Below are 11,728 nucleotides of genomic sequence, written 5' to 3'. Positions count from 1 at the left end.
CTGACTCAGTGTGGGATCCCAGGCAAGCCCCGGAGCATTATAAGTCTCCTAATTTATAAAAGCAATTCTTTCTATATATATGAGTTTATATATTGTTGCATTAAGTTGTATGAGTTGATTGAAACCGTTGATGCATTTATTATTATCCTTGCCTACCTTATTACCTTTTACCCTGTTAGGTCAGGATTGAATAACTGCTTAGCCTTGCTTAGACCGGTAGCGATCGGTGATATCCGGTCACCTACATTATAGGTGGTTACTGGAAGAGTTTAGCTATGGAAAGAATGATATCCTGGAATTAACCATGTGTGATGGATAATTGGAGACCGGACGGAAAAAGTTGGAGGCAACCAGACAGGGTTCTGGGTGCTGTTAGTTTCCGTCTGTGTCGATTAAGGACCGACCGTTGCTCGTCCCTCTTGTCATGTTGAACGCATGCCTTACATTTAGCTGGCCGAAGAAAGTACCATTCGACCGCGAAGCTGGGAGATTATTCGGGCCGAGTAGATTGCCCGCAGCGCACTGTACCGGAGCAGGTGTGGTAGGACACGAGGGTGCGATGATAAGACCAAAGGGCAGTCGGTCGGCCCTCGGGTACATGTGGTTCCTGGCAAACTCGAGATTCCTGGATAGTTGACTCGGTGACCGATACCTCACTTTAGCGGGTGAGTGAGGTTTGTGTAAGGAATAAATCACCAGCTGGTTAGGAATCGATTCGAATCGCCATCGCTCCTGGATAGTGAGCACTTGACTCAAGTTACGGCATCATAGTAATTATTATGGAACAATGATGGTTATCTGGATGGTATGGGATATGCTAAATCTAAGTTGGTAACTGGATGCTATTGGTTAATCAAGTGATTGCTATAGTATAGGTGCTTACCTAGATGGATAGGTCATAATAAAGATGATGCAAAGTACTTAAAATGGTTTCTTCATGATAGCTTATGCTTTTCGCAAACGAGTCAGCTAGCCCACTAAAGAAAGCCTTGCATAATCCTTGGTGTCGCTTTATTTTGGTTTAAGACGGGTAAGTCTGGCTGAGTATATTCGAGTACTCAGGGTTTATCCCACCTTGTTGCAGGTGATGTTCTCGACCTGTTGATGATGATGGCTAACCGCCGGTGGGCTCGGTGATTCTATACTTACTTCTCATCTATATGCTTTTGTCGGATGATGTCACTTATGCTAGCAATGTATTTGGAACTTATATTAATGTAATCATTTGAAAGCTATTTGTTTTCAATAATTGGTTTTGAAACCCAAACTTGTACTATTATTTGTGAACCCATTTGTAATATTATTTCCGCTGTAACCCTGTGTATGTGATGTGTATTTGCTTAATCACGCGATCTTGGTTGTGATGTTGATTTACCGAGGTCTTTCGGGACACTCGGCGGACTACCGGGTTTATATGAGTGAAAGTATGGGTGTGTCAACGTGTTAGCGGGGACAACCATACTTGATCTTGTATAAATTGGGCGGTTCTGTCACACCCAATTCCTTAATGGGTGAATTCCCCACGGGGAAGGGAGCTCCATTGACATTTGGAGCTGCTCGGCGCCCATGTCGTCAACGCCAAGTAGGTGAAAAGCGGCGTGTACAGTGTACTATGTGGACCATGGGTTGCTGCTAGTTGGCTTTGACCACAACCTTGCGTATGTGCCCAGGATGGCCGGAGGCTGCGAGGGGAGCAGCCACGGCCCACGGGCGTGAAGGAATCAATTTTAGGTACCAAATCGTATATTGGGAGGGCATAGAGTTGGCAAATATCTGATGATAGAAACAAAAACGATGATAGGTAGTTTTACGGCTCAAGTGGCGCGACTACAACGAGGATAATATAGTGTTAGGAATCAAAGCACCTCAAAATGCTAGAACTTATTTAATGTTTGATATTCTTGGAAAGATAAAACATTTCGATCCTTTTCACTAACTGGTGCAGCTAGCGGCCATGTTATGGTTGATTTGGATAACACGAAACATTTTTTTTTTTTGACAATACTGACCTAAATCGCTTTTGTTGGTTCTATTCAGGGAGGCACATTGGCCTAGTTCGTTTCTGCCTTCTGGGCCCAATTGCAACATTATGAAGATCGACAAGCGCTCATGTTGGGGGCTTACCATAATTTAGAGACTGCAACATTGAACCATTTTGTGTCCTTTGGATGGCATTCAATTTTTAGAATTGGGTCTTGAGTTCGTTTTGTCATAATTTTACTTGTTTGTCTTAAAGTGCTAGTTTGTAATAAGTCGGTCTAATTTCTCTTTGATGGGATGAAGCTGAATACTTTTTTTTCCTATTATCTAAAAAATTCTCATTCTCATCTAACTTCTTAGTTAGGGTAATAATGTGTGTTCTCTCTAGTGGTTTGTTCAGTGCTAGCTTGAGAGGATTAAACACCTATTGTAGTTCTTATTGTTGAAAATTATATGTCGTAGTATAATAAAACAAAATTACATTTTCATTATTTTATTTGGAAAAAATATAGGGATCTCATTCTGTGAGTTTCGCTTTAGGGCCACAAAATCCTAGGTACAGGCTGTGTAATAATACAGTAATTTGTTATAGATGCTCTAAGAGGAGTTTTGTCTGACGCGAGTATAATGCGAGGTGCTCATAGTATAATCCTGTTTACCTACCGGGTAACGATCTATATGTAGTATAGCTGTACAAATACATGGGCAAACAACGTCCTAGTTAGAATCGTTTTTTTAGAATTACACAGTACAACGCAGATGCCCACAACACGTACGTATACTCATCCTTATAAACACATGTAAGTATTAACGCAACACGGATCGGCGCATGGCCAGGATAAATGTTTTCTTTTAACCATAGTACTGCTACTTGTGTAGTTTTTGTTTACCAGTGGACCATGTGGCCAGTGTGGCCTCGTGATGACGGGCCACGCACCCTACGCCGCTGGCTGAAGAGGACGACGTGCGTGCATAAACTTTTCGACAGTATCGGTTTGTCGCAATTTCCAAGTGATCAATATTCCCTCGCCACGGCTGACGGCCCTGCTGGTGTAGCTGACTGTCCTTAGAACTAGCTAGTAGTGCCGGCCGCTTAAGCATATGCACTGGTGGTAGCAGGTTTACTTAGCTTTATGACTGACTGTATGTACATGACTGGGATCATCAAGTGCATCTGCATAGCATCCATTCCTGCAAGCCAAGATTCTCCGCATGCGATACGGCGACCACGGACCCTTGCTCTTGTTTGTTTATATATGGCGATCGAGTGGCAGTCAGGACATTCCGTTGAGACAAAAATGGGCAACTGTGTGGCCGAGGAGGAAGAAGAACGAGGATGCACAATCACAATACAGCACCAGCCGCAGCAGAGCTGCTTGGAAGCTTGCGTTGTACTGTTCTCTTGGCGTGTCTCTCTACTTGTCTGCCGATTCAATCTGCCACGTACGTACGCCTGCATGCTGCATCCTGCATTGGTAGCCACATATTCAGACATTCAGACCAGACTAGACCTACCACCACGTTGCTTAATTGTACTCGACTTGCTCTGAATCTATCTATCTATCTGTGTTAGCAAGTATTCCCTCCGTCAAAAAAAAAAAACAATTCTTGCTTTTGGAGGAGTTAAATAGTTTAAAGTTTAATTAAATTTATATAAAAAGTACTAACATTCATGATAAAAAATAAGTACCATTAGATTAGTTACCGAATATATTTTCATAACAAATTTATTTAAAGACATAAATACTAATAATATTTATTATAAATTTAGTTAAACTTGAGTTAGTTTGACTGGCACGAATCCTGCAATTGTATTCTTTCATGGACGGAGGTAGTAGGAACAAAGGCAGGTAATTTAGGCTCATATAACAACAAATAGTATATGCAAATCCAACAACAATGGTGATTTTGATGCATGCCCTGTTCATACAGTGCATTGGGTTGACAAGTCAACAAACAAGGCAGGAGGAAAATGGGCTACATACCCCTACATTTGCCATCATTGAGCGTGTTCGGCTGGCTTAAAGCCAGCCGGCTGGCTTGTTTTTCCTCTCACAGAATCACTGTTCACGTCCTGTCAGAACAGTATTTTTCTCTTACAACTATCAGCCGGAACAGTATTTTCCAGTCCTGACGAACAGGCCGATTGCTGGACGCACAGAGCAGTCAGAGCTTTACCACCACCGTCTACGGAAGGATAAAGCTGGGTAGGTTTCCTAGTTGAGGGAAGTTGCAGTTGCTTTCTATAGGCAGGGAACCCGCATAGATGGCCCACGACATTCAATCTGGGACTTAATTTGAATACCAAAACGACTGTAAATTTGGGACAAAGAGTAGGCAAGAGACAATTAGTTTTTTTTCATGGTATATAAAGTAGTTTCTATTACCCCATAATCCACATTGGAGCACCAGCTAAGGGTTAAGCTCATGTGAGTCACTAAGTACCCTTGGCCACGACTAGTTCAAGTTTACACAGTGCCACTGGATGATTTGTTGGGCCTTTGATTAACTGGTCTGGTGCACTTTAAACTTGAATTCCAAATCAGTTGGAAGTCGTATCTTGTCCAATTCAAACTTCTGAGAGCATCGACAAATCATCTACTCTTTAGGGCCACTCTTGAGTTGACTTAGTCAGAGTTTTAAACACTCTCGCCCCCAACTTTGATCAAGCTACTCATCTTGACCTTTTTTTTAGAATTACATAGTACAACGTAGATGTCCATAACACGCACACACACTCACCCCTATGAATACACGTACATAAATCCTACCTATGTGAGCACCTCCAAATGACTGAGCCGGTAGATCTCGAGATTTATAAATTCACCACAGACGTCTCGCTGTCGACAGAGACGTCGCCTACCACTGAAAGCATAGCGCCCTCACCCCTATGAACATACGTACGCAAACCTTACCCATATGAGCACCTCCAAATGACTGAGCCGGCAGATCTCGAGATTCACAAAGTCACCACAGGCGCCTCGCTGTCGACGGGAACGTCGCCTACCACTAAAAGCATAGCACCATTAAATCCTAGAATAAATCCAGAAAAATACGATTACCCGTGCCAAGTCGAGGACTTAAACCGGATGGATAGGTTCCACCGCATAGAACTCAACCAACTGATCTATGATCAGTTTGCCATCTTGACCCTCTTAATAGCACGGTCAAAGATAAAAGAAAGTCATAGCACTAAGTCTAAATGCTCTCAACACCAAGAGCGTGTTCGGCTGGCTTAAAGCCAGCCGGCTGGCTTGTTTTTTCTCTCACAGAATCACTGTTCACGTCATGTCAGAACAGTATTTTTCTCTCACAACAATCAGCCGGAACAGTATTTTCAGTCCTGCCGAACAGGCCCCAAGTCTTGCACTTAAATAGTGCCGTGTTCTTAGCCTTTACAAATATCCTTACTCCGTATTCTTGGAGCCTCAATTGTGCTCACACGCCTGGCTGCAGCCTATAAGTCGCGCATCTGAAATTACGTAATGAAAATATTCCAGTTAGATTTTGTTTGGATGCATTCATATTCGTCTTAGCGTGGATACGAATGTATCAACAAGCTCTTATGTGTTGGCGTTGAGTTGGGTTGCGTTTAGTGTGTGTGCTTCCGGTTAGTACTAATAAATAAGCCTAAGGTGCAAGTTTATACCAAATATTTAATTTAAAAAAATATTATTCAGCAAAAAAAAAAAAATCCTGCCCCAGTAGGCGCGAGCTACGCCAGTCTGATACTCTGATCTACCTCTGTGTATATATATACACAGAGGCGCAGCCTTGGGAGAGCCAGAGAAGCAGAGAGGGCAGGGCAGGGCCACGCGACGCGACGGAGATGGAGCACACGAATCATCGCCGCCGTAGTGGCCTCCGCCTCCCTCGCCAAGCTTTGGCGGCTACCGTGTCGACGTCGACGACGACGCTCCTGCTGCTGCTTCTCATCTGTAAGAAGGAAAACAAACTTCTCCGGCCACAGCATTTGTTAATCCTAACTTTGATTCCTCACTCATGAATCATGACACGATGCAGGCCTCACGGCGTTGACGAGGACGCCGGCGGCAGAGGCGCTGCGCAAGCACAGGGACGAGGGCGACGCTAGCAGCGGCGGAAGTGGGAGCGGAAGCGGAAGCGGCTGCGACAACAACGCCGGCAAGCAATCGTCGCCGGTGTGGGTGTTCGGGGACTCGTACGCGGACACGGGGAACCTGGGCGACCTCGGGCGGGAGCTGACCCGCGCGTGGTACGACCCGTACGGCGTCACCTTCCCCGGCCGGCCCACCGGCCGCTTCTCCGACGGCCGTGTCCTCACCGACTTCATAGGTCAGTTGAGTACTCCCCTGTGCTATTCGTAGTGAAGAAGTGAAGTGAGCAATGCAACGCGAGTTAAAGCACGTGGCGATGGAGCCCCGCCGCAGTTGCTGGCCAAGCAGGCCAGGGCGAGCAGGAGTAATAAATGCATGTCGAAGAGACGAAGATCATGCTGCAATGGCATGGCTGCTCCATCATCTTTGCGTTGGAGAGGGCCAGAGGAGAGGAGAGAGGACGACGGATCCTTGGGAGTTCCTCTCTCGCATTGATGGCGCGCGCGCCAGCTTCCCTGTGTTGGTTGGGCGGCAAGCCGGCAATCAATGCCCTGGCTGCTGCTGTCATTCCTGCTGAGTGATTTAATAGCGTTTTGCTAGAGAGAATAAGCTAAAATAAACTAAAATAAACTGGAAGTAGTTCAGCCCTAAAATAAGTTGAAATAAGCTGGAAGTAGTTCAGCCAAACAAGGGGCTTGTTTAGTTGGCGAAATTTTTGGCGAAACGGTACTGTATCACTTTCGTTGTTATTTGGCAATTAGTGTCCAATCATAGTCTAATTAGGCTTAAAAGATTCGTCTCGTGAATTTTGTCTAAACTGTGTAATTAGTTTTATTTTTTATTTATATTTAATGCTTCATGCATGCGTTTAAAAATTTGATGTGACGGGGAATCTTGAAAAATTTTGGGAACTAAACACTACCGAGCTTAGTATGGGGTGTATGGTTCTTTAGTCGCTCCTAAAATTCATGTCACATCAAATATTTAGATACTAATAAAGAGCATTAAATATAGATTAATTACAAAACCAATTACATAGATAAAGGCTAATTTGCAAGACGATTTTTTAAGCCTAATTAATCTATCATTAGCACATGTTTACGGTAGCACCACATTGTCAAATCATGGACTAATTAGACTTAAAAAATTCGTCTCGCAAATTAGTCGCAAGTTGTGTAATTAGTTTCGTAATTAGTCTATATTTAATACTCCATGCATGTGTCTAAACATTCGATGTCACATGAATTTTAGGAGGGCCTGTAGAAACCAAACACCCCCAATGATCCTTAGCTCTCGCTGAATTTTGCAGTTGCATGCCCTTTAGAATATGTATGAGTGAAAAAGTTAAAGTTAGTTTGACATAGAAAACTGTTCATCACCAAACATACATGTTGCGGGTAGATTTGCGTATCTCCAGCTAGTTACATTTTAAGTTACAATAAAAGAGTGTAACTGCTATCTAGATACTTGTTGCAAAAGAGACGATACATGTAGATTGTGAAAAGACCGTGTTGTCTTGGTTTGGAATATTAAGTGAAAAGGCAGTTCCTTCTTTTATGACCCCTGAAATATATAGACAATAAGAAAGGATGTTATATATTTTGTTTAATATGTTGCCTGTATATAATTGTCATCGTAAAAACCTTATATTTACCTTAACAATCACCTTTCCTTGAGTAGTGAATAGTGTTGTTTCTTTGATTTGCCACGTTGGTAATCATCAGAGTCACTCTCACTGGCTTCCTGTCAACAAATATTTATCAATGACAGCTATTAAAGGTGGTAGAATTGTATCTTTTGTGACCCTCTTCTAGTAGCTTTTGTAGATGGTATAACTGATTGTTTTCCATGGTTTTTTAATGATGGTTGCTTGGAAGGGAGGATCAATGGTGTCAGTACTCTTGTTGGCTAAAATCCTGACATGTAAGCGTTATGACTATTGTTTTTAAAGCAGTGTTAAATTCATTAATTTTATCTACTTGTATGGATTTCAGAAGTTCTTTTATTTAAAAGAAATAGCTAGACTGAGAACAACAGGGATACAAAAAATAAAGTGACTACTGCAAGGAGGTAGCAAACTAAAAAAAATCTGCGGTGGTAGTCTAGGATTAAATCTGAAATCTTAGATTTAGATTTGTCTAACCCAATCTTACAATAGCAAACACAAGGATATATTAGATTGGAAAGAAATCTCAATTCGAAATTCTCTATCTAGGAAAATGGATCTCAATTTGAAACCTTCTATCTAGATTTTTTGCCAATCTAATTTGAACGCAGATGTCGCAGCTGGCATCAAAGAGAAACAGCATCTAAAATTCTCAACTAAATCAAAGATGCAAAGAAGAATGGGGGAAGATAAACAACACGTACCTTATGCTTTGCAGACGTGATTCTCCTTGCTGGCTCCACACAGACGGCCAACGCGCCAGGCCACTAACGAGCTGAGGAGATGGGGGGCAGAGCAGGGACACTACCCCCACACCACCTATGTGCTGACAGCTGAGAGGCATGGAAGATCTGTGTTCTATGTGGTAGAGAAGATGGAGCTTACGAAGAGAGGGGAAGCATCGGACGAGGCTCTTTTTTTGGGGAGAGATGGAAAGTCCAATTAGAAACGTTGTTAGCAATGGATGAACATGTGTGCTACATTTAATTAGCAATTGATTAACACATGTGCTGCATTTAAACAAAAATATTGCGTAGTGAAACTGACGAAACGTGCACATATTTGGTGATAGATGAAGCTATATTCTGAGAAAAGAACAGGCAATACTTTTCCATTTGCTTTTGTGTTCTTTTAGTTCAAACTGAATTGGTAGCAAAAAGAAGAACTGAGTTTAGTTTCAGTTTGAAGGCAACGACTAAATGGACACGCAATACTTACAGAAAAATAGTTGTGCAAAATGATTAAGTCATTGAATAAATTTTTTACTTGCAATCTTGAAAATTTAAGATGTATACCTAGTATGAAATCTAAATATTGCTGAACGAAAATGTCTCTGTGCATGACTACCCATAATGGCAGATCCTTGTACTTGCTAATACAAATTGGCTTCAGAAACTAATGGATTGAACTTAGGAATAATGAGATTCATCTATCTATATCATGATTCATGAGTTATATTTTATATAAATCATGCTTAGGATCATGGCACTAAAAAAGTATCATTCTCTAAGCAGAGGAAAATATACCGAGGCATCGCAGAGGAGACAGGGGTTGCTCATGAGATAGCATGAGTTAGAGCTAGAGCTTCCTCGAGCAAACTATTAGCATTAGCATGATAGATAAAGTGGAGCAGCAACACAGGCATTGTTGTATCATCGTGTAGCAAGTAGCAACCGGTGAGCACTCGCATCTGGAGCGAGCATCAGCCACACACACACACTGAGGGCCTGCAGCGGAGCTATGAGAGGTGCCGCACCCGTCCGCCCATGCGGGACAGCACGAGATTCAGAGGAGATGGGAGGCGCACCTTGATGGCCGCGGCGGCGGTACCCACCGAATGCTTGAGAGAGAAGAGAGGAGTCAGGAGCAGGGGCAGAGGTCGAGAGGGAGAGGGTGGAGCGGCGCACCATAGAGGGTAGTGGGCGCCGGACGGAAGGAGGTGTGGCCGGCGCGTGGCACAGCAGGCGGATCGGATGGGTGGGTTCGTGAGGATTCGAGAGAGCCCGGATTGCTTGCCGCTGACGGCGGCGGCAGGCTACACCACAACATCCACCACCTCGTTAGCCGCGCGAGGCAGGTCGAGGGGCGGCTTCTGCTTATCCTGGCGAGCGGCGGAGAGAGCGGAGGCGATGCTGTGGGACTGCGGCTTTCCGAGGTTGGGGATGAGGACCTCGACTGGGTTCGCGACTATTCGCGGGTGTCCGGGTTTGTGGGTTGACGCGCAATATGCCGAGTTCCCCCGCTAATGGGCTACAGACCCGCCCACCCGCATCGGACGGTTCACGTTGCTCGATGGCTTGATCCGACGGTTAGCCAGCTAACGGGCAACGTGGCCCTATCGGGCGCCTGCGATTTGGTAGCATGATTCCTATTAAGAGATTAGCTAGCTAGTGCAATTGCTGCGGCGCATTCACACACACGTTTGCGTTTCCCCTTCAAAATTTTTGAATCATGTGTGCACATGACTTTCATTAGCTGCCCTGCCCAAATAGTATTAGTAACCAATAATCAGCTCCATCATGCGTGCATCGTCGTACGTCATCTCCATGCGCTGCTGTTTTTTTTTTGTGAGTGGAAAAGCCATGCTTTGCTTCTCCGTACTGTCTGCATCTATCTCCATTCATGACTAAACAGTTGAACCAGTTGCTTAGGTAGAGCGTGCACAAATGGAAGTCATAAAGGTAAAATACTAATATTCGAGGACGTGCCGGCAGCGGAGAGGTTCGCGGAGCCGAGGCGGCCGTGCTGCGAGAGCTTCAGCGCCGACGGCCACTGCGGGCAGCAGGATGACAGCGGCAGGCGGCAGTACACGCTGTGTGATGACCCGAGCAAGCATTTCTACTGGGACGACGTCCACCCGACGCAGGCCGCGTGGGCCACCGTCGCCCGAACATTCAGGCCCAAGATCCACGAGTTCCTTCTGTCCACCTGACCCCAGTTGGGATTCTTAAAATATCACATTTCCCCTATGAGATGAAAAATAGGAGTACTCATAAAAAGAAAACTAACCAAGTTGTTGGATCCTTAGTGAAATTCTCCTGTCATTGTTCCTCTAAAAATGGATCCTTAGTGAAATTCTTAGAGCCTATTTGTTTGCTTGACAGGAGCCAGGGACAGGCTCGTGGGCTGCAAGTAGACTTGTTTGTTTCCCTGGTCGCTCCACGGGCTAGGCCTGCACGCTGCTTAAAGCAGTCCGCAGCCAGGCTTGGGGGGGAACGGAAATGGGTCTCGTTTTCTCCGGGCCTCGCTCAGTCTGGCTCTCTCCTTCCGAACGCGCTGGTTTCCGTCACCTCTCGGTTTCCGTCTCCACTTCAGTACGCAGCACTACGCCGCTACCTGCCTCACCCTCCCCCGTTCGCTCGCCGCCTCCGATGTCCGGCGGCTGCCCGGTCCTCACCGTTGTGCTCGTCCTTGGTGGAGGTGGGGATGAAGCGCTCGAGCTCGCCGTACTGCGCTTGCCGTCACCCAAGATCCCGCCAACAATGTGCGCATCGTGTGCACCGGGGCCCATGGCAGCGCTCGTCGAGGTGCTCCGGTCGGGCGCGTCGGTCCCCGAGGCGGGGAAGCGCACAGCGGGGGCGCTCTTCGGGCTGGCCCTCAAGGACAACTATGCTGCCATGGGTGTGCACGCACTCGCCGTGCTGCAGGCATCGAGGTGCAAGGCCTCGAGCTCGGGCTCGCTGTGCTAGGTGTGCTCGCGCTCGTCGCCAGGCGAAAGGCCTCGAGCTTGGGGCGGCCCACTCGTCGTCGGCGTTGGCATGGGGCGCCGACGACGAGCTCGCGTGATTCTCCCCTGGTGGTGGACTTCTCATGCGAACCAAGTGCTCGATGTAATGTCAATAACAAGTTCTGGTGGCAAACAAACACGATCCCTACCTAGCCTGGCTGAGGAATGAAATCAAACAAGCAGTTGTTGTACCTGCTGGGCCTGCTCTCGGTACCTAGGTTCTCATGCTCTGACCGGGCTAGGAACGTCCAACAAAAAACACACACCCTTAGGACGTGA

At 45.6% G+C, this 11,728-nt stretch overlaps 1 protein-coding gene across 1 annotated transcript; it reads left to right on the top strand.

Moving 5' to 3' along the window:
* Nucleotides 1-5,726: 5,726 nt before the first annotated feature.
* Nucleotides 5,727-10,749, top strand: LOC136460177 (uncharacterized). The gene is made up of 5 exons (XM_066459986.1): nucleotides 5,727-5,918; nucleotides 6,004-6,294; nucleotides 7,827-7,846; nucleotides 7,934-7,979; nucleotides 10,437-10,749. Exons 1-5 carry the CDS (start codon nucleotides 5,810-5,812, stop codon nucleotides 10,652-10,654), a joined length of 684 nt encoding a protein of 227 aa, XP_066316083.1. The 5' UTR covers nucleotides 5,727-5,809; the 3' UTR covers nucleotides 10,655-10,749.
* Nucleotides 10,750-11,728: the final 979 nt, after the last annotated feature.

Source organism: Miscanthus floridulus, chromosome 6, assembly GCF_019320115.1.
Source record: "Miscanthus floridulus cultivar M001 chromosome 6, ASM1932011v1, whole genome shotgun sequence".
NCBI lineage: Eukaryota > Viridiplantae > Streptophyta > Magnoliopsida > Poales > Poaceae > Miscanthus > Miscanthus floridulus.
This window is presented reverse-complemented; position numbering and strand designations above follow the sequence as displayed.

Bases quoted from the DNA above. Each gene is read 5' to 3' on its own strand.
- LOC136460177 (XM_066459986.1), top strand. From the start codon at position 5,810: ATGGAGCACACGAATCATCGCCGCCGTAGTGGCCTCCGCCTCCCTCGC. The intron at 7,847-7,933 runs GTATCTTTTGTG...GTTGCTTGGAAG, and splicing joins CTATTAAAGGTGGTAGAATT to GGAGGATCAATGGTGTCAGT. The intron at 7,980-10,436 runs GTAAGCGTTATG...ACGTGCCGGCAG, and splicing joins GTTGGCTAAAATCCTGACAT to CGGAGAGGTTCGCGGAGCCG.